The sequence below is a fragment of the Pteropus alecto genome, unplaced genomic scaffold, assembly GCF_000325575.1.
Source record: "Pteropus alecto unplaced genomic scaffold, ASM32557v1 scaffold3, whole genome shotgun sequence".
Taxonomy (NCBI): domain Eukaryota; kingdom Metazoa; phylum Chordata; class Mammalia; order Chiroptera; family Pteropodidae; genus Pteropus; species Pteropus alecto.
Window position 1 is genome coordinate 65,321,722 of NW_006442484.1, and position 21,059 is coordinate 65,342,780.

At 32.2% G+C, this 21,059-nt stretch overlaps 1 protein-coding gene across 12 annotated transcripts in view; it reads left to right on the forward strand.

Moving 5' to 3' along the window:
- The window catches only part of NBEAL1 (neurobeachin like 1), a 129,123-nt gene that overhangs the window by 97,194 nt on the left and 10,870 nt on the right, over positions 1-21,059 (forward strand). For 11 of the 12 annotated variants that reach the window (XM_025039263.1, XM_015596596.2, XM_015596597.2 and 8 more), the window contains 11 exons: positions 853-962; positions 4,554-4,671; positions 5,765-5,862; positions 7,946-8,062; positions 10,467-10,556; positions 11,941-12,050; positions 13,134-13,306; positions 14,266-14,360; positions 17,486-17,602; positions 17,989-18,150; positions 18,813-18,961. In XM_025039263.1, coding sequence (XP_024895031.1) covers positions 853-962; positions 4,554-4,671; positions 5,765-5,862; positions 7,946-8,062; positions 10,467-10,556; positions 11,941-12,050; positions 13,134-13,306; positions 14,266-14,360; positions 17,486-17,602; positions 17,989-18,150; positions 18,813-18,961 — 1,339 coding nt within the window. Of the gene's footprint in view, positions 1-852; positions 963-4,553; positions 4,672-5,764; positions 5,863-7,945; positions 8,063-10,466; positions 10,557-11,940; positions 12,051-13,133; positions 13,307-14,265; positions 14,361-17,485; positions 17,603-17,988; positions 18,151-18,812; positions 18,962-21,059 lie in introns of those variants that run through there. The other variant, XM_025039270.1, reaches the window with a different exon arrangement.

Below are 21,059 nucleotides of genomic sequence, written 5' to 3' on the forward strand. Positions count from 1 at the left end.
CATCAGGCATGAATTACAGGGCAGGGATAGACAACTTGAATAAAATCAAGGTTCTTCCATATATGGAGAATGGCTCTCAGGTGGGCGACAAACATCTGCTATTCAGTGATTGGGTTAACAGAGCCAGTGTGTCCTATCATTCTATGATATTAAACCTCTCTCCTACTTTGGGACACACTGATATTTTAAGACAGTTTCTTTTATGAAGGCCTTTTGTGTTAACACTTTTTCCTTCCTACACTGTATGAATAAGAAAACACCATCTTTGGTATAATTTTATCAAAATAATATGTTCTAACATGAGCAAATCTTTATGATATCAGTATCTATTTAGAATAGTTGTACGTAAATGTATTGTTCTTCTATAGACAAGTATAACTCTTCCATTGAGTGAGTTTCAGTTTTAAGTTAAACCAAAAAGTTACAAGGAGCTGTATTTTGTAAATTAACTATTAGAGGGAATAAGTTAATTATTTTTAATTCATATAAGAATTAAAGAAGAATTCTTAATATTGAGTTTTTGTTCAGATTAAGGTTTTGGTCATAGCTATAGTTTACCTCATTTTCCTCAACAACAACAACAATTATGAATCTGATCTACCTTGTAATAACTAACTTAAAACTTTTATTTTCATTTACTTTTTTAATCAGCTGATAAATGCATTCCAGTAGATAATTATATTTACGTGTTCAGTAAATTTAGATCAAGAAGAGAACTTTATTCTCACCTTTCACTTGTAACTAAAGAAGAAACAAAGCATTCAGTTTTCCTAAGGAATGTGCCCTCATATTTGTTTTACTTGATTTATTTAAATCTAAAATGACTTGATACATTTATTTTACACATCTTAGAATTTAACTTGGGTCGTCTACAAGTTTCCAAAGAACTAGTAAATGATGTCATTCTCCCCAAATGGGCTAAGTCAGCTGAAGATTTCATCTATAAACATAGGAAAGCTCTGGTAAGATTTTTGTATTTAGTTATTAGTGAGATTAAGATAAAGATGTATGTGTTTTCCAGAGGATGGACTAGGGTATATCTGACTATTAATTATTTTTCTAGATTAATTTGTAATCTGTTATAGATGATGTTTTAGAAAGTATTATGTAATTTATTTTGAGGTTATAAATCTGATATTGTGAAGGTATAGTACAGTCCCATGGATATATAGCAAAAAAGAAAAATTTCAGTTCTATAATATATTTGCTTGTTGTATGTGAAAGTATTTCAGTCACCAAGCTGTTATAGTTTGATGTTTTGTAGTTCCCACATTTGTTTGAAATCTTATAAGGATAAGTACGTTTTGTTTTCTCTGAAGGATTTCAGTAAGTTTTTTACTAAAATAGCTAAATCCTAAATGCCACTTGAAAAGATATTACTAATTTTTAGCTAAATTTCCAGTTTGGAATCAAACGACTATTGAGAGTTAGTTTAATGTTGATTTTGTGTAATTATCTTGCAGGCAATGTATTTTTTTTTCTCCACAATAACACACTTAGTTCTCTATCTAAACTGAAATGTTGCCGACTCTGAAACTAACTAGGCCAATACTTGGAAATATTCCTTGTCATTAGTACATAGTTTGTCAAATTTACCAAATTCAGGATTAGATTATAATATTTGATTAAGGAATTGGGGATGGTGGGGTTGATAAAGCAACTCTGAAAAGTAATCTTTTATAGCTAGCCAGGAACTTCTCAGATGCTTTTTTCTGTATTATTTTTGACATGCATTAGGGAGTCCAAGGATTTCATGAAGACATGCTCCTTATTAATAAAATGTTAGAAGTTATGTTTCAGTTATGCATTGCTGTGTAACAAACTATTCCAAAATTTAGTGGCTTTAAACTACAGCCATTATATCATCTCTCACATTTCTGTAAGTTGACTGGTCTCATCTGGGCAGTTCTCCTGGTCTTGTTTGAGGTTCCCATACCCTTAGAGTAATTGGCAACTGAGTCTAGAGTCATCTGGAGACTTCATTGAGACACTGGGGTGCTGGACTTTTCTCTCTCGTCATATAATCTTAGGATAGCTCTTCATGTGGTCTCTCTACCTGGGTAGCTAGACTTCTTACATGGCTGTTCAGGGCTCCCCAAGAGTACAAAAGTGGAAGCTTCCACACTTTCTTAAGGCTTAAGGCTGTGAAGTGTCACAGCATCACTTATGCCGCTTTGTAATGGTTAAACAATAACAGAATCAGGGCAGATTCAAAATGAAGGGAAAAAAACTTCATCTCTCAGGGATGGAACTGAGAAAGAATTTGCAGCTACTTTTAATCCACCACGCAGAGTCTGCCCCTCTAGCCCCAGATTATTCACTTTTCTCCAACATGCAAATTATGCATATTTCTTCTCAAGACCCTTCCAAAGTTTCATCTCTTTAAGGCAGGGGTCTTTAAACTTTCCTATAAAGAACCAGATAGTAAATATTTTCATTGTGTATAAAGTGTGTGTCAAAATTCTGCCATTGTAGTGCAAAAGAAATGGGTGTGGCTGTGTTGTACTTGTGTACAAATCTGGCAGCTAGTAATATTTGGCCCACAGGCAGTAGTTTGCTGATTCCTGTATTAAGGCTTGAGGCCTGACGTCCAGAATCTTGTTATTCATCTAAATCAGGTTCATGTGTGAGTGAAACTACTCGGGAGTGTCTTCTCTTGGATCAAAAGACTGAGAAGTAAAAAAAACAAGTTTTCTGCCCCCATGTAACAACAGTGGTGTGACAAGAACAGAAGAGTAATAGACACTCCTATTCTAAATGGAGAGAAAACAAGAGACACTGTAGTAGCTGGTTTATAACAACTCAGAATTCCAGCAGGGACATGTGCTCAGTTCCTTTATTAGGGTCTAGTGCTATTCCCTAGGAGTGGTTCTCCATGGCTCTTTTGTTCTACCCTTGGGCTCTTGGACAACCCCCACCCCCACACACCTGCTTTGAGTCATTCTTTTTTATTAAAAATAATTTTGTTTATATGAGTATCTTTATCAGCTTCTTTACTAACCATAGTAACTTGGAAGCCAAAGTTCTGTCTTTTCTGAACAGATTCTCTTTCAGTCTGAACTAATACAGTTTCTTTAAACATTTTGTGATTGGACAAAAACCATTCCATGTTACTTTGCAAAACAGTCCCTTATCTCTTTTGGGCTGAGAGGCAGGCTACTGTGGGAAAATGCCCTTAAGATTCTTGTTAAAAAAAAGAAAAAAAAAATTCAACTGAGTAAATTTGAAGATCTATTTGGCTTTATTCAGTGATTCAGGATATAGGCAACATCCCATCTAGCAAATAGAAAGGGTCTCTAAGCTGTTGTACAAAATGAAAAGTTTTTATAGGCAGAAAGGAAGAAGGAAAAGGATGTTTCTAACAAAGTGGACTATTTCAGACATGGTCAAAGTTCTGTCATGCAGATTACCTTACTAGGACTGATCACGTAATTCCAGATTGTCTGGTTATAGATCATATTCCTGGGAGAGGCTGAAGCTGCAATGAGGTTAGATAATAAGTCTTGGTTTGCTGATGTGGGGCTTAGCACAAGTGACTCCATTTGGGACCTATTGTCTCTTTTTTCTGTAGAATTCTTGAGATGCTCTGTTTTGAGTGCAACTATGATGCACAACCTTAAATCTTTGAGGTCTCAACAGATTGTTTGACAGCCACGCTCTTGGACTAAACTTCACCTGAGACTGTATTTTACTGGTGACATTGATTTGATCATTAACTTAGGCCATTTGTCACTTCAAAAGTCTTTGCTCTCTAGCGATATTAGAAATAAATAATTTTATTTTGAACCCAGCAAGACCTGGCTCCTTTATGTTTTTTAAAATTATGCTTAAACCCCAAACAGTTTTTTTTTTTTTTTAAGCTCATATTACTCCTCCTACATGTTATCACAGGCATCTAAAAGAGGCCAGTTAGCACGTAAAAACATTCTGCCTGGAAATCTCCATCCCCATATCCACAAGTTCATTAGGTACCTTTTCTAAATTTCATGTAATGAAAACATGGTCCCCTTTTCTCCTGTCTCCAATAACAATTTTCTTATTGCCTTTAAGTCGCCTTGGAGGCTCTAGGTGGTCATTCAGGCCTCTGCCTGCCATCCAGTCCACCTCTTGGTGGGGCTAGATAGGGTGAAATGGAGGGAGTGATTTGGAGCATTTTTAATCTACTCTATTGTGGTTTCATTTCTTTCCTTGAAGTTTTAGACAACTTTTTCACTGGAAATTGCACAACAAAGACGTGTTCCAGAGCTATCATTAATTTTTTTGTCGTTAATATTTGAGCTATTAGAAGATTTATGTTATTTTCTTTACCCATTAGTTAGGAGATGCATTTGTAGCAATATTAACAAATATGTCTACATTGTACAAGATAGAATATAGTCAAGATAGTAGTAAATAGTAAAAGTTTAACAAGATTTTACGATAATTTTATTTAAAGTGGTAAGATTTTGTGTGGAAATGTTTAATTTGATTTTGCTTTAAAAAGTACCCACCTTTACATTGTAGTTAGTTGGAAGGTATCTTTATGTTAATTATTGCATTCGTCCTTTTTATAGGAGTCTGAATATGTTTCTGCTCATCTTCATGAATGGATAGATCTTATTTTTGGCTATAAACAGAGGGGACCAGCTGCAGTGGAGGCACTCAATGTTTTCTATTACTGTAGTTATGAAGGTATAAGCCTATATGCTTTTTTTCTTGCATTATATATAGAAAGTATTATTTAATGTGTGTTTATACATGGTATTTTGGACATAACTATTTTACATGAGAAAGACTACATTTAAAAAATAGTGTTAGTGATCTTTTCTATTTGAAAGATAAAGAGACCTGCTTTTATAAAAAATAGTAGTTAAGAGTATATATGCAAATCTAATTTTAAATGTCAATTATTGGAGACATAAAAGTTTTTTTTATCTCTGGCCTTTTGTGTCCTATTCACTTGGGTCCTAAATTAAGTATTCAGTATTAAGTTGTTAGCCAACTTTGAAAGAAAACCTTTAGAGTTACAGATAACAAATTCTTCAAATGATAAATAAGTTGACATTATTCTAATATTCATTAGCTCAGGATCAAGAACATTTTCTGAAGGCTTTAAAAGGCTTAAGAAGTAGTTCTTTCTTTTCTAATCCTTTACTAGACCTAATAGTTCTAAAGATTGTAAATAGTATGAAATAATATGAATTTGAGCAGAGCCCACGTGTCTTTTGATAGACAAACATGTTTTCATTCTATAATAGTTTTGTAGGGAGGTAGTATAGTATGGTGGTTTGGAGTATAGACTTTGAAATCAGACTGACCTAGTTTGGCTAATTAATAACCATGTAATCTATATTAGGTATGGCTGGGTATAATCAGTTAATCATAATATCACCTTTCCAATTATTTGTTAGAGAAGCAGTATTTTATAGCAATATTTTTATGTAGTTATTACACTTGTTTCAGCTGGACTATCATAAGGAAAACAATTAGGTGTACTATGAGTATAGTTTGTATTTTTCCAAGAGAAACTTTTATAGACTACCAGTTGATTTGTTTAAAATATTATGATTCTAAGTAGTGGATGGAATTTATTCTTATACATATTTAATTAGGAAGTTTTACTGTTTTTTTTTTTAAATTACCTCTTACAATGTTCTTATAAGTTAAAGAATGGAATAATATTTTGATGAAAATATACTAATCAGTCTCTGATATATTAACCACTTGTGTGGCTCGCTGATTTATTTTTACTCTATAGTGAGTTGACTACTTATCCTGGTTTTAGGAGCTGTGGATCTGGATGCCTTAACAGATGAGAAGGAAAGAAAAGCCTTAGAAGGGATGATTAATAATTTTGGGCAAACACCTTGTCAACTGTTAAAGGTAAATCATAAAAATTGTTCATTACATAAGAAGTCTAGAATTTAATTGCTAAGTAATAGTACTACCAGTATTTTCAAGGATTTTAATGGTGTAAAACCTTATTTCAGAATTATTTAGAATTTGGGAAAAATATACTGTCACTTTATAAAAAAATAGGTTTAAATGATTGTTCCTATTTTGAAATAACAAAATATTATAGTCAAAAATCCACATATACAGTCAATTACTCTTAAATCACAGAGGACTTATAAGAATTTTTAGTAGCCAACATCTGCCCAAAAAGGGCACTTACCATTCAGAGCCCAAATCTAGTCCTAAAACTCAAATTTTATAATATATAACATAAAATCAAATTATAAATATTACTATATTTCTTTCCTCATATGGTATCTGAAGTGAAATTATTGACCTGATTGTATACAGCTTTAGATTCATAGAAGTTAATCTAATTTTAGGTTTCAAAGATATCTTGATCTTTGTTAGTAAATGAATTTAGAAATAAGAAATACACAATAATATACCACTTATTAAGTCAATACTTCCTTATACAAGCACAGTGTTAGGTGATTTACCTAACCCTCACAGTAAATATTCAATTATCCTCATTTTTCAGATGATGAAGCCAAGCCTCATGGAAATTAATACATAGCCCACACACCTTAGATAAATCAAATACTACCTTTTCCAAGTTTACACAGCTGGAATGTAACTGGGGCAAGATTTGGATGTATGACCATCTAACTCCAAAGCCTTTCTACCATGCCATATTTCCTCTGAATTCAGAGCTGTATGGGCTGTTATCCTAATTTCGACACTTTCTGCCTTAGTTGTATATTTATTTGCCTCACTATATTATAAACATGTTAAAGACAGCAACCTTCTCCTAATTATTTTTATATTTTTCTTGTATATAGTATGTGTGCAGTAAATATTTGTTGAATTAAAATCTCCACAGCTATTACAGCAGCAGTGTATCTAACTCTGCCTTATAGATATACTTCTGTTAATTTAGTTATCAGACGAAACTTTGTAATTGTTACTATTCCTTAGCAACACTGGTACCTCCAAAATTGGTTTTTATAGAAAAGTCACATTTGAAATCAGTGATTTGTCACTTACCTGCTGATTGAAGCCAAAAGTAACAATAAAACACTTCTTTGGGCTTTGAAATAGATTCTATAATATTTTGCATCATAATATTTTACTTTTTTTTTTTTACAAGAGTAGTGCTAATTTGTTTTTATCAACATAAAAACGACACGAAAAACATCTTTTATTTAAAATAAAGTAAATAATACATGGATGTTTGAGAGCTAAATGCTGAAGTACTTAATAGCTGTTATATATATTACCTATAATCTAATATTTTATGAAGATAGAAAAATCCCCTTTAGATAAAATTCTATTCTGCATTTTAACTGCTTTTGCAGTGTTACTTTGATTTATCATTTTCTTTTTACTTAAGAAGGCGGTAATAGTCTATGTCTCTGACATTAAAATTGAGGAATAGTTTATTCGAAAAGAAATGCAGCAATATCTATAATTTGATTTTGCTAATATTGACATTTCAATCTTATTTTTGGAATTAAAGATTTACCTATATTATAATTTATGATTTTTGAACAATGCATTTAATGTTACAAAACATTAAGCACCATATTTAAGATACTGTTCTAGGTGTTGAAAATCATTGAATGAATAGACTTCTTTTTTACTTTAAGTTACTTATTGCTAGTTGAGGAAGACAGACCAAAAAGAACTATATGTAATCCAACATAGAAATAAGTGCTAAATAAAATACTAAATAAAGTAATATGTGGAGAAAAATAACATAAGAGAATAATTAATTCTGACTTAGAAATTTAGAGGGATGTCAATAAGAAAAACTTTGAAGTAGAAGAACTGTTTCTCTAGAAATGAAGAGGGTAGGAACTTTGCTGAGAGAATAGTCTGAGCAATGACCTGGAATTAGCAACAGTGTGTGCTATATAATTCATTGTAGCTAGAGCCTAGTATGTATGAATACAGTAAGAGATGTTTTAATATAATTATGAAATTATTTTTTGTTAAAATTATTTTGAAGGAACCACACCCTCCTAGGTTATCAGCAGAGGAAGCAGTGCAGAAGCAGACCAAAACAGAGTCTTCAACCCTAAACCTATTTCAACACCTCCCTGAACTCAAGTCATTTTTTGTGGAGGTAATATCCAACATGGTAGCATCAAAGAGTTTTCTCTGTGAATTCTGTACACCTCAGATCTTTAATGTAGGAGATGAATTATAATATTTAATCCAAAATAGAAAATAATTCTGAATTATCTGTTCTGTTTTTAAAACAATCTTATTGAAAGCTTTTGTTTTCTATTGACTGGTAGTCTGAACTATTTCTCTTGGCTCTCGTTCTTCTATTTCATATTTTCCTGACCAGGAAGAATAAATAATTTCATTTAAATTGCTTTTTGTGACAGTTAATGTGATATTTAGAGGGAGTCTAAAATAACTCTTAATTATAATGTCTGCTCATGTATAAAGTATGGACCAATAAGTCAGATTGTTAATTGCTAATATAGGGAGTAGTCAAATAAAACAAAATAGTTAATGCTGTAATTGAAAGAGTACCTTCAAATTCTAATATTTAAATATACATATTGAATTACTTTGAATAATTCAGAATGTAGATATGAAATGTGTTTATACCTATGAATTTGATTAGGATAGATAATATTAACTCTTTTGGCAGAAGAAAAAATGATAAAAAGTAGGAATAGTTGGGAGATATGCATAGAAAAAGCAATAGCTCTCATGCAGTACAGGCTGATAAACTTATATATATATATAACCATTTAAAAATGTAAAACCTTTCTTAGCTTACTCATAGCTTACAAAACAGGTGATAGGCTGAATTTGTCTTACAGGTCTACTTTGTCAAACTCTGCATTAGAGAGAACATCATTGTAATGCGTTTCCTTAGGTTTAATATCATGAGAAATCTTTATAGAATTTCTTGATAACTCATTGAAAAAAAATTTTATGTAGTGTATGAGTTATAAGTTTATATTGAATTTTACTCAGGTGAACAATGTTGTGGTAAGCTCCACAATATTTTAATGTAAGTATGTTTTCACATGTTTGTGAAAGCACTTTCAAAATTAATCTTTGTCACTCCTTTTCTAGGTACATGTTTAACACTACAGACTTTACAAAGTTGTTTGTTTTCTGGAACTCAGAACACAGAAACAGTACTTAGAAATGACAACTAATTCCCAGGATGTGTTCTGGATTTCTAAGACCACCCACAGGCTTGGGAATTTGCTAGGACTCACAGGTTCAACATATAGTTAGTTGTACTCACAGCTAAGAGTTATTGCAGTGAGAGGATACAAAGCAACGTCTGCAAAGGGGAAAGCCATGTGGGGCGAAGTCTGGGGGAAACCAGGTGCAAGAGTCTTCTCCCAGTGAAGTCACACAGGACGTGCTTAATTCTTCCAGTGATGAAACGTGAAAACATGTTTTTGTCTACCAGGGAAGCTCATTAGAAACTCGGCAGCCATGGTTTTTATTAAAGGTTGATCACATAGGCACCCTTCACCCAGCATATGCCAAAATTCCAGACTCTCGAAAGAAAAGCCAGTGTTCAGCATAAGTCATGTTCTTTGTACAAGTAGTCTAGGCGTAGTGAGCCACCTGCATCATTGAAGACAAGTTTTAAATCTGTGTAAGGAAGTTTTTGCCTCCCAAGTTCCCAGATGCCAGCAAAGGGCCAACCTTGAAGGTAGGCCTTTTCAAGGAAAGCAGTCTCAGTCCTGCTGCGTTAACTCTTTCCTGCACGTAGGGCAACCCATAACACCCTATTTATCCCCTAATCTGATGGGCATGTAATACTATATTTATTATGTAATACTGATAAAATTATTTTCATCATGTCTAATCATTTGTGACTTTATATGGTTTATAATTCATTACTTAGTTTATATAAAGCTCAGAATAGCACCTGGCATATAGTATGTACCCAGTACTGTTAGGTTATAATTTACCTAATAAACGTTAGGTATAATTTATGAACTATTGTCACATAAAGAGACTTAGCTCAAATCATTATTCTCTTTTACATTGTAATAAGATAATGGCGGATTTTTTCTGAGGACTATATTTTCTGGTCTTGTTGTTGTGGCTTTTAAGGAGTGCCTCAGTTAATGGAACAGATCTATTTTTTGAAAGTTAAACCCCAAAGGAAATTTCTATAAAAATAAGTTTTCCCATTTGACTTACTTGAGAAATGTACTCTTTTGTGGTCTATATTTTCTACTTTATGTTCAAGTTAGTATGGCCAGTGAAAAGGATGCTCCTTGAGATCTACATCTCTGTTTAACAGCAGAGTTGTGGAATACAAGAAGGGTAATAGGTTTCAGAAGTTTCGAGTTGTGCCATTCAAACATGGTATATAATTTCTTTTCTACATTTTAAATTAAATAATGGTGTTTTGATTGAGTAAAATACTATATCACAGGGTTCATTCTTGTTTAAAGAAATAGAGGTTTTCAGTAGTTTGTACCTAATAAAGATAAGCAGAATCAGCCACTACCCCTATGTGTTTTATTTTATAGGGAATCAGTGATGGTATTCCACTAATAAAGGCCATTGTCCCCAAAAATCAGTCTCGTTCTTTTATGTCTCAAGGCAGTCCTGAGTTACTGGTAAGTTGACTTATACCTTCTTTACATTGCTATATCTCTATCCATTACAACTTACAAAAAAAAAAAGAAAAGAAAATTTTAAAAATTTCAAGCCTTTTAAAAAATAATGGAGAAAATTTTTATAGACTTTGACCAAGTATAAAAATCTGTCTTCTATTTACACAGCTTTTGTTTTAAATAGTTACTATAATTCTAAAGTTAATCTGGAATAATGTGAAAATACCAGGAAATTTTGTAAAAGAAAAATAGGCTATAACATCTTATTAGATAGTGGAACTTATAAAGCAGTAATAATAATAACGAAAATGAGAAATAATACAGCATCAATTAAGGTTTATATGCAGAACATTTTAGTGAGTGCTATACATGAATCTTGTCATTTAATCCACCTAACAATCCTATGAGAGAGGCGGTATTATTTCCCTTCTACAGATGAGAAATTAAAACTCTTCAGAAGTAACTTGCTCAAAGTTACGGAGCTAGCAAGTAAGGGATTTGGGACCCTGGCCTGTGGGCCAAATCTAGGTCTGTCTTATTCTATTTTGTCATTTAGAAATTATAAAAATATGGAGTAAGCATAGCAGAGTGAACAGTACAGATTCCAGAATTAGTCTTGTTTTCCTAATTATGCATATTGTGTGTTTACTCAGAAAAAAAAAGGTTGAGAAAGATACAAAAATAATAATAGAACTTTTCGAGTGCTAGAATTCTTGTGATTTTACAGGTTGATAAACTTATGATTTTACAGGTTGATAACATCTACTAATTTATACTTCTTTAACCCTTTACTGCATTCTCCCAGCTTCCCCAACCCCCTTGCCCTCTGGCCATCACCAGGTTGTCCTCTATATTTATGAGTCTGTTTTCAATTAGTTTGTTCTTTTAATTTCTTAGATTCTGCATATAAGTGAAATCATATAGTGTTTATCTTTCTCTGTCTGATTTAAATATCTTTTAGGTCCATCAAAGCAATATCTTTTTCCATCCCCTTTCTTGGATATCATTTTTTTTATGTGGCTGAGTAATATTCCATTATATATGAACCATAACTTCTTTATCCAACCATCTGTTGATGGGCATTTAGGTTGCTTCCATATCTTGGCTATTGTAAATTGTGCTGTCATGAACATAGAGGGTGCATAGATCTTTACAAATTATTGTTTTGGTTTTCTTTGGATAAAAACCCAGAAGTGCAATTGCTGGGTCAAAAAACAGAGCTTTTAATATTTAAATTGTTTTAGACTTTCTTATTGAGTTTTATGTTTACATAATCCTGTATTTTTCCCTAGATGATAAATGCTAACATCATGTGAGTACTTGGTTATCCTATGTTGCTTTCTTTAATCTTTCATATAATTTTCATTTTCATACGTTCTTTTTCCAGATAACAGTAAGCATGAATAATGTTATTGGAACCCATGGATGGCTGCCTTATGACAGAAGCATTTCTAATTACTTTACATTCATTAGGGATCAAACTGTGACAAATCCAAAGTGAGTAGATGAATATTCAAAGCAAATCAGATACGGTCAATACCCTGTTGCTAGGAAAAACATCTAAATTGATTGGTTTCATTTCGAAAGTAATATTGTACATATCCAGATTTTTTTTCCTCTCTCCTTCCCTCTTTCTGTCTTTTCTTCCCTCCTTTCTTTCCCTGACTTGATATTGGTTTACAGACATAACAGTTTCTATAATACTATTATAGAAACAAATTATTAGAAATAATTTTTAGGTTAATTGTATTTCTGTTGTACAATATTGCTTACGAATAAGACTTGATGTGTTTTATGTATTAAGAATTTATTATTTACCTTAGTATTTTTTAAAAATATCCAAAGGTTACATTTTAGGTTAAGGTGATGTTTCTTTTACTCTGAGTTGTTTTAGCTACAAGTTTATTAGGAGCGACGTCTTTTCCTTCTTATCCCACATAGGACTTAGTACTGTTGTGCTTTGCACAAAGTATACCTTCAGCAAATTAATATTGCATAATAAAAGTCTAGAGCTGAAGGGTCAGAATTGGTCCTCATTTACCATTTACACACTGAAGTATAATCACTTCTTTGTGTCTTTCTACAGAATCTAGATTGGCTAAGTGCATGCATATTTCATTGTGAAGCAGATAAAATCCAAATGCTTTCTTTGGTTGGAATGGAAAATGATCTTCACGAGTATTGTTATGTACACATTTATCTACCTGTGTATCCCTTGTCTCAGTTTCTTTCTGACTTTCCTGGGGTTCCAGTATATCATAGTTTGTCTATATACTTTGAGGCTGCTATTTACAGAGTTGACAATTTTACTAAATTGGCTTTGAAAAGCAAGATTTAAATCTTCACACCTTCACAGTCTCAATATCTTTATGCTTAACCTTTAAGATTATTTGTTAGGTAAATTTTATTTAATAAAAACATGACTATAGTAAGATTAATGTATTTTCTGGAAGTCTGTCACTTATTAATATACATTTTAAATTGAACATTGAAGAGACTTATTTTTTGTTTTTCAGAGATATTTTAAAAACATTTAAGTGATCTTTTAAGGAAAAGTCTAATATCTAATTGTGTTCACAGAACTCAGCGTAGTCTGAATGGTCCTTTTGCTCCAGGGCTGGAGATCACTTCTAAACTATTTATAGTATCACATGATGCGAAGTTGCTTTTCAGTGCTGGACACTGGGATAATAGCATTCAAGTGATGTCACTTACCAAAGGCAAAATTATTTCACACAATATCAGACATATGGGTAAGCATTAACTCCCCACCCCAACCAAAATTTTTTCTGTTTTTTTCTAACTATAAAAGTAGTGCATACTCTTTATAAAGTATATTAAATTTTACCTTTGAAGTGGAGTGAACTTTTTAATTGAGCAGTGTCACAAGTATTATGTGCTTCCTTTAAGAATGTCTAATATATTTTGGGTATTCTAAGCACCATACAAATTAAATACAGCTTTATAGCACCTGAAAGATGTTAGGCTATATCTTTTTAAAAATTGGTTGATAGAAATAAGAATTTTAAGACAAAATGGTAAACAAAAATCTATCATAGTTGAATAAGACATCAACTGCCCTATTATTTTGTTAATAGTTAAACATGAAAGAGGTAAATTTGTTAAATGTAGTTTAACCTGGTACTTTTTCACGTCTCATTCTTCAAAAGACTAAAACGTTCGGTAAATTTTTTCTTAATAAACCGATTAGGAAAGGGAAATGGAGCCTGCTACTAATTCTGTACCAGTGACTCCAGAGGTATCACTTAGCTCAGGTTTTTACACTTTAGGAAGAATGTATTTTATATTGTGAATTTACAGTTGTAGTATATCGTTTTGGTTAAGGTCACATGTTGTATAGATAGGATTGTAGTTCCCAGTGGAAGTAGAAAGTGAATAGGGATGAGAAAGCAGAGAAGCATATCGGAATTTACTGTGGGTTCATTTCAGGCAACTTGATATTCTGCCAAGATTCTTTCAGGCATTTCCCTGCCCCATGTCTACTCTTCTCCCTCAAAGAAGGGTGGCCTGAAAGAAATTTTAATACTGCTGCTTTTCTGTGTCATTCTTCCCCAATGCTTTTTCAAAGCCAGTCCTATATTTCTCCGTGTTAGAACAACTGATTTAGTAATAGTTTGAACTTAAGCTAAAATTTCCCTGTTCTATTCCAGCAAAAACAAGCCATTTTATTTAAATTTTTTTTTCCTTACAGATATTGTGACTTGTTTAGCTACAGATTACTGTGGAATACATTTGATTTCTGGTTCCAGAGACACTACATGTATGATATGGCAGATAACACAACAGGTAGTTTACACATTTAAATACTTTTTGTTTAGATCAGAGATTCACCCTGGGAATAGCGCTGAGATGTTCTGTTAGAGTAGTGAATTCTGGCATTAAATGATTACTTGAGCTCCTTTGCATTCTTTCACCTCCATTCTGGCCTCTCCTCATCACCACATTTTTTCCTAGGTTTATTGTCTGATTCATGACGTTATTTCATATTACTTTCCCAAAGCTCCTCTTCGTTAACCTCTTCTGGAAAAAGTTATTTTTTGTGTCTTGTTAACATAATAATCCTATTTTTCTTTCAAGAGGGATTACTAGAAATTATAGATTTATAATTTTCATTAACCTATTATACTCTCATGATAATGTTGGTTCAAGAAAGTATCTTTTTTATTTAGAGCTTCTGGACTTTCTACCTTGTTTAACAGGTTTTTTCCCCCACTCCAAATTTATAAAAATATTGACTAAAAATTCTTTTTTTATACTTTTCTTGTTTTATTTTTTTACATTTCAATCTTTAGTCCACTGGTAATTAATTTTTCTATTATATAACAATATATAATAGATAAATAATATAGGCATATACTTTACATAATAGGCTATATATAGAATACAGAATATATTTTATAGTAATATAGGATATAAAAAGATATGATTTTGTTTACTTCTGGGTGGAAAGTCTTTTCTAGACTCCCCATTCTTTCACACTTAACCTATTTCTATGTCAACATCAAATATTTTTATTTTAGTAGTTTATTACTACCTGGTAAGGCAAATCTCTCCTCCCTCTGTTTCCTTTTTAAAAAGTGTTCACAGCTATTCTTATGAGTATTCTTTCATATGAAACTTAAAAATATTTTAACCATATACTCCTCAAAAAACTGCATTTTATTTTTAATGTAATCATATTCAATTTACATGTTAATTTGATATGGATGGACAGTTTTATAATTATTTCTATTCAGAATGAGTAATGTCTTTCCTTATTTGTTTCAGGTGTTATTTTTATGTCCTTTGATAAAATTTTTGATAATTTTTTTGCTTACGTGTCCTGTACTTTGTTATATTTACTTCTAATTATCATATTTTTATTATTGTTTTGGTGGAATTTTTAAAGTAATTTTTATTTCTGACTGATGATTGCTAATATTAAAAAAAAACTTTCAATTTCTGTGCCCTTATTTTGTAACTAATTATCTTACCAAATCCTTATATTCAGCTCTCATAATTATTAGTATTTTTTGGATTTTCTTTTTTTTAAGTATAAAGATACTTATTATAGCTTTGTTTATAAGTAAAATACTAGAAAATCTAAGTTTTCTTTTAAAAGGATTGAAGAGGTGATGATACTTAAAGGTGATCTGAAAATAAAGATTTTTAAAAATCTTTTCCCGTATACTAATTATTTCATTGTCTTATCTTATTACATTATTAACTAATGCAATAGGGTAAGAAAATTATAGTGAGCATCCTTGATTTTGATGAAAGTGCCTTTACTGCTGTGCCATTTAGTACAGTTTGCTGTTGGTTCTCATTAGTTGTGTTTTTTAAATTTAAGTAGTTACATTCCTTCTATTTTTTTCTTTTGGTAACTTTTTAGGGTTTTAATAAAATTTCAAAAAAGTTACAAAAATAGTTTATTTTTGCCATTTTTCTTAACATTTTATCCTAATCTGTTTCTCAGCTTTTTTTTCTGAATACTTTTAAAGTTAGAAACATGTTTCTTTGCCCCAAACACTTCAGTATGTATTTTCTAAGAACAAAGACATTGTTATACATAACCATCAGAACACTTAACATTTATGTAATACCATTATCTAATTCACAGTCCACGTTCTGATTTTGTCATTAGTCCCAATAGTGTCCTTTACAACTGTTTTTCTCAGTTTCTCTTCCTTTTTTCATTTATAGTTTTTCTCTTACTTGTTCTTAGTGTAATGTGTTACGTTAAGAAGTGTCTTAGGTTTGAACCATCCCTGAATTCTTATAATCCGTATAATTCATGATGTATTGTTATATTTTACTGTAAGGTTTTATTTGCTAGTGCTTTAATTATTTCTCTACTCGTAAGTGCAATCTGTTTTTGTTCTGTCTTTACCATATTTAGTACTGAGATATGCAGCCTTTATAAAATGAATGAGAAGGGTCCATCTTTCTTAGTAACTTCATTGGCTTACATAATATAGAAATGACCTGATTTTTAAAAATTAAATAGAGTGCACTAAGCACTCAGACACTCTTAGTGTCTCAGGTAATAAAGTGTTAAGAGGAATTCATCCACATAATATAATGCAGGTAGAAGGTCTGGACAGAGTTATCTGGGATAATCAACACAAATACCATGGTAACTGGTATTTGTGGTAACATGGTAACTCAAACGTTTTATATCACAGTGATATATAAACAAAGCATGCCAAAAGCAGATGAAGAAAGAATCTTCTTCTGGAAGAAAACTCAAAAACAGAGAGATTCCTGCAATAATATTATGCTGTTAAAAGAGCATAATAAGAATATTGATTCAATAAAATAGGACCTCAAAGATGAAATTATAAAATAGCATTATAAGATTTTAAAAGGGAGATTGATATCAAACTGATATTAAAATTGATACCATTAAAATAAATAAAGCAGAAACAGCAAGGAACAGATTTGATGTGCCTGAAAATTATTAACATGGAAGATAGAATTAACATAGTAATCAAAGTGAATACAAATATAGAAATAAAAGAAAACAATTAGAAAAAGAATGATAGCTGTAGACAAGTTAGCGTAAAGATAATTGATGTGCCTGAAATAGGTACTCCAATAAATGAAAAAGAGAAGGTATTCAGAAATATAATACAAAAGTTTCTTTGAAGTGAAGGAAGAATAAATCTGTAGAGGAAAAGAGCAAACAGTATACCTGTTCAAATTAATCCAAAATAATTAACTGTGAAACTATTCAGATTAAGTTTTTGAGCTACAAAAGACAGAATAATTTGAGGAAACAAGGAGAAACAAGAATGAGTACTGCTGTGAATAGACTCAGTGGTAAGAACTAGTTGCAATCTTTGTTTGTAATTAGTTTAAATACAGCATAAATCTTTTTATAGAAAATAGTCTATGAGAACATTACCTTTGCTCTTCTGTTTTAATATTAGGGTGGTGTTCCTGTGGGTTTAGCACCTAAACCCTTTCAGATTCTGTATGGACACACTGATGAGGTATTGAGTGTCGGCATCAGCACTGAGCTAGACATGGCAGTGTCAGGATCAAGGGTAAGATTCCAACTTTAAGAAATGCTATTTTTTTTTCTATAATTTTAGAAGAAATATATTTAAATTTTTTTTCTAGAGGAACTGGTAAAAATATAGAAATCTTATACTATGTTTGTATAGGACTTTTCAAAAGTAGAATAATACAGAAAAGAAAAACTTGAAGAGACTGTATTCTATTTTGGAACTTCACTGGTGTTATTAGTTAAGGGAAGAGTGGGCATTTTATGAAATAAAATACTATTTGAAATTTCAAGATTGGATTTTTCCTAAGGTACATGTGTCTTTGGTGGAATAATCATTTTCTAAGTTTCTTTCCAACATTTCTTTTGCCCATTTTCTCTTTTTGCTGTTCTTTTTATTTGTCTTTTTCAATTTTCTATGTGTAGGATGGCACTGTGATTATACATACTATTCAGAAAGGTCAGTACATGCGGACTTTACGACCACCTTGTGAGCGTTCTCTGCTCTTGACCATTCCTAATTTGGCTATATCTTGGGAAGGATATATTGTCATCTACTCCAGCATTGAAGAAACAACCACCCTCAAGGTATCTAACAGTTTCATGCAGTAGGGCTGGACTATACGCTTGCCTTTTCCTTTCCACAATATGTATATGAGACATTTTGAGGAAGGAAAGAACACCATATTTTAGAAAGGATGTTTTTCTTTCATCATTCAGTTTATTCATTCCTTACCCTTACCTTACCCTATCACAATCTTGGCCTCATGCTTTTATTTCATTTTAGGAATTTCTGTTGGCCTAAATAATATATGATTTCAAAAATAATTTCTGATTATGTGAGACTTCATAAACTTTAGTGGAAATTATAACCAAATTGTTCTTTTTGCACAAGACAGGGTATAAATAAACAAGCCATGAATTTTATATGTTTATTTTCCTTTCAATAATAAAGCTTTTTAAAAATTAAGAAAATCTATTTGTTGTGTTTTAAGAATGTAAGGTTTTTTGGACTGGATGAGATTTTAATTCTTTTGAGGAGTGAAATCTCTTATTTAAATTTATTTACTTGGCAGTCTGATTTGAAATCACTTTAATATTGTCTACACACTTTTTCTTTAAATATAATCATGTTTGTTTCAGTATTTAAAACCCAATTATCATTCTGTTATAGTCATAGTTTTAATTAACAATAGTAAAACTAAGTTTTAAATTGAGATCATTGAAATTTCTTCATCTAATCTTTGCAGGATAAGAATGCATTGCATCTGTTTTCTGTAAATGGCAAGTATCTATGTTCTCAAGTCCTAAAGGAACAAGTATCAGATATATGTGTAATTGGAGAGCACATTGTCATGGGCAGCTTACAAGGGTTCCTATCCATAAGAGATCTCCACAGGTAAATAATAATAATTATTGAGGGATCACTTAAAAAGAAAGTGGTAGTACTTTCAACCTAGAGTGGAAATCAGCAATCTAAGATTTCTTTTGGTTCATTTATTATGAACATTTCTCTTTTGGCAACTATGAGAAAAATGGGGAGCTAAAGTATTTCTAGATTAGTAAATGAAATATAGATGTATATTTTTTGAATGTAGAAAAATTTTGTGCCACGTATATTTTACTATAATTTAATTTTTTTAAATAGCCAGGAAGTGCCGAGCCTGGAAATTTGTCCAGTTACAGTTTGAATGTTTATAAACTAAGGTTAGGGTTAAAAAAAATTTTTTTAATTATGGTAAATTGAACTAAAGTATTTTTAAGGCTACTATATTTTTTCATGATTGTATATGTGTGTATAAAATTGGTGGACAGTCTTTTGTTATTTAATGCAGCGAAAGAGAAGAATGTTTGAATAGTGTATATGTTTCCTATATGCCCATATACATTCTTTTTTTCCCCCCTTTATAAACTTATTGTGGCTTATTTAGACTCCTCAAACTATTTTGGCTCCTCTGAAAAACCATTCTTATAAATCATATTCTGATCCAGGGTGTTTTTTCTTATTGCATTCAATCAGAATCACTTTGATACCAATATCTCCCTCCTATTTTTGTATTTTCCTTCTCATTTTTATCTTTCTCCTGTGGTAGAGCATTGGGTCCTCATTCCAATCATATCATTCCATCATTTTGTTTTACAACTTAGATTTCAGGATATTGTTAAGAAAATTTCAAATTAGAATAACCAATGGAATATTTTAGCAGGTTAGTGTAGAACATATGTATATCATAGGGTTCTTTAGTCTCTAATTGTGAAAGCTGTGGGCATTTTTCATAATATTTTACATAATGTTATATTTCTATATATTATTTTATAATATTATATTTTATATTTATGTTTTTATATTGTAAATCTTTTAAGACAAAGCAAATAGACCAATTTTATTGGCCTTACCTTCCACACACACTTTTTTGAGCTTTTGCCCTTTTTATCCAACTTCTACTTATTAATCAACAAGATAAAAGTCATTTAGTGTGAGGACAGGAAAAAATGGCATAGATGATAAAGGCTTTGTTCATCCCTCTTGCAACCAAATCAAAGTTGTGACAGAAACATGGAGCAAACATCAAGCAAAGTCACCTGGGATCTAGATGAACAGAAGCACTACAACTAGAGAGAGAAATAATCAACCTGCAATGGTAGAAGGTAGGAGGGGGTGAAGACAAGAGGCTGCCCCGTCCCCAGTGGCTGAGTGGGACAGAAGCTGCGGCTGTCGCAGCAGCAGCCAGAAGCTGCAGAGAACCTCTTAAAGGGGCGTGTCCGTGAATGGACTTTCGCCATGATGGACCTGCTCACACGGAGGACTAGTGCCAGATTGGCTCCATAAGGGCACCAATGAGTTGTCAGAGTGAGGGCCAGAGGTGAGGCTCTCTCCTGGGCAGAAGTGCCAGTGGTATTTATTGTTCCTCTGTTGAACCCTCCCCGCTCTCGGTGTGCTGACCTAGCCACCATAGCTGAGCTGTCATCAAACTGGATAACAGAGGTTGCTCCACCCAGCGGAGTCCCTGAAACTCCATCTCTCCCAACTCACAACCCCACCCAAGCCACATCTAGTTATGCCTTCAGAGAGTTCAGTGCTCCTTGTTGAGCAGAGCCAAGACACACTGATGACAGCTGGCTTTGGCTTCTGGTGTGGCTTCTTGAGGCAACTATAAGCACAGCATCTGTGGATTGCTTGTTGAATCTTAACAGGTGGTCCCAGGGGCACAGACTGGGGCTAAACTTGGCCTGCAGCTGAACCCCTCTCGGGACTTTGCCACTGGACACCTACTACAAAAAGCCACGCTAATAAGACTGGGAGACTTAACAAACACAGAAAGGCAGCAAAAATGGAGAGACAACGAAGCATGTTCCACATGAAAGAACAAAATGGAACTCCAGGAAAAATGAAGTCAAACAATTTACCAGATGCAGAGTTCAAAACACTGATTATAAAGATGCTCAATGAACTTAGGGGAAGAGTAGGTGAATTCAGTGAGAACTTTAACAAAAAG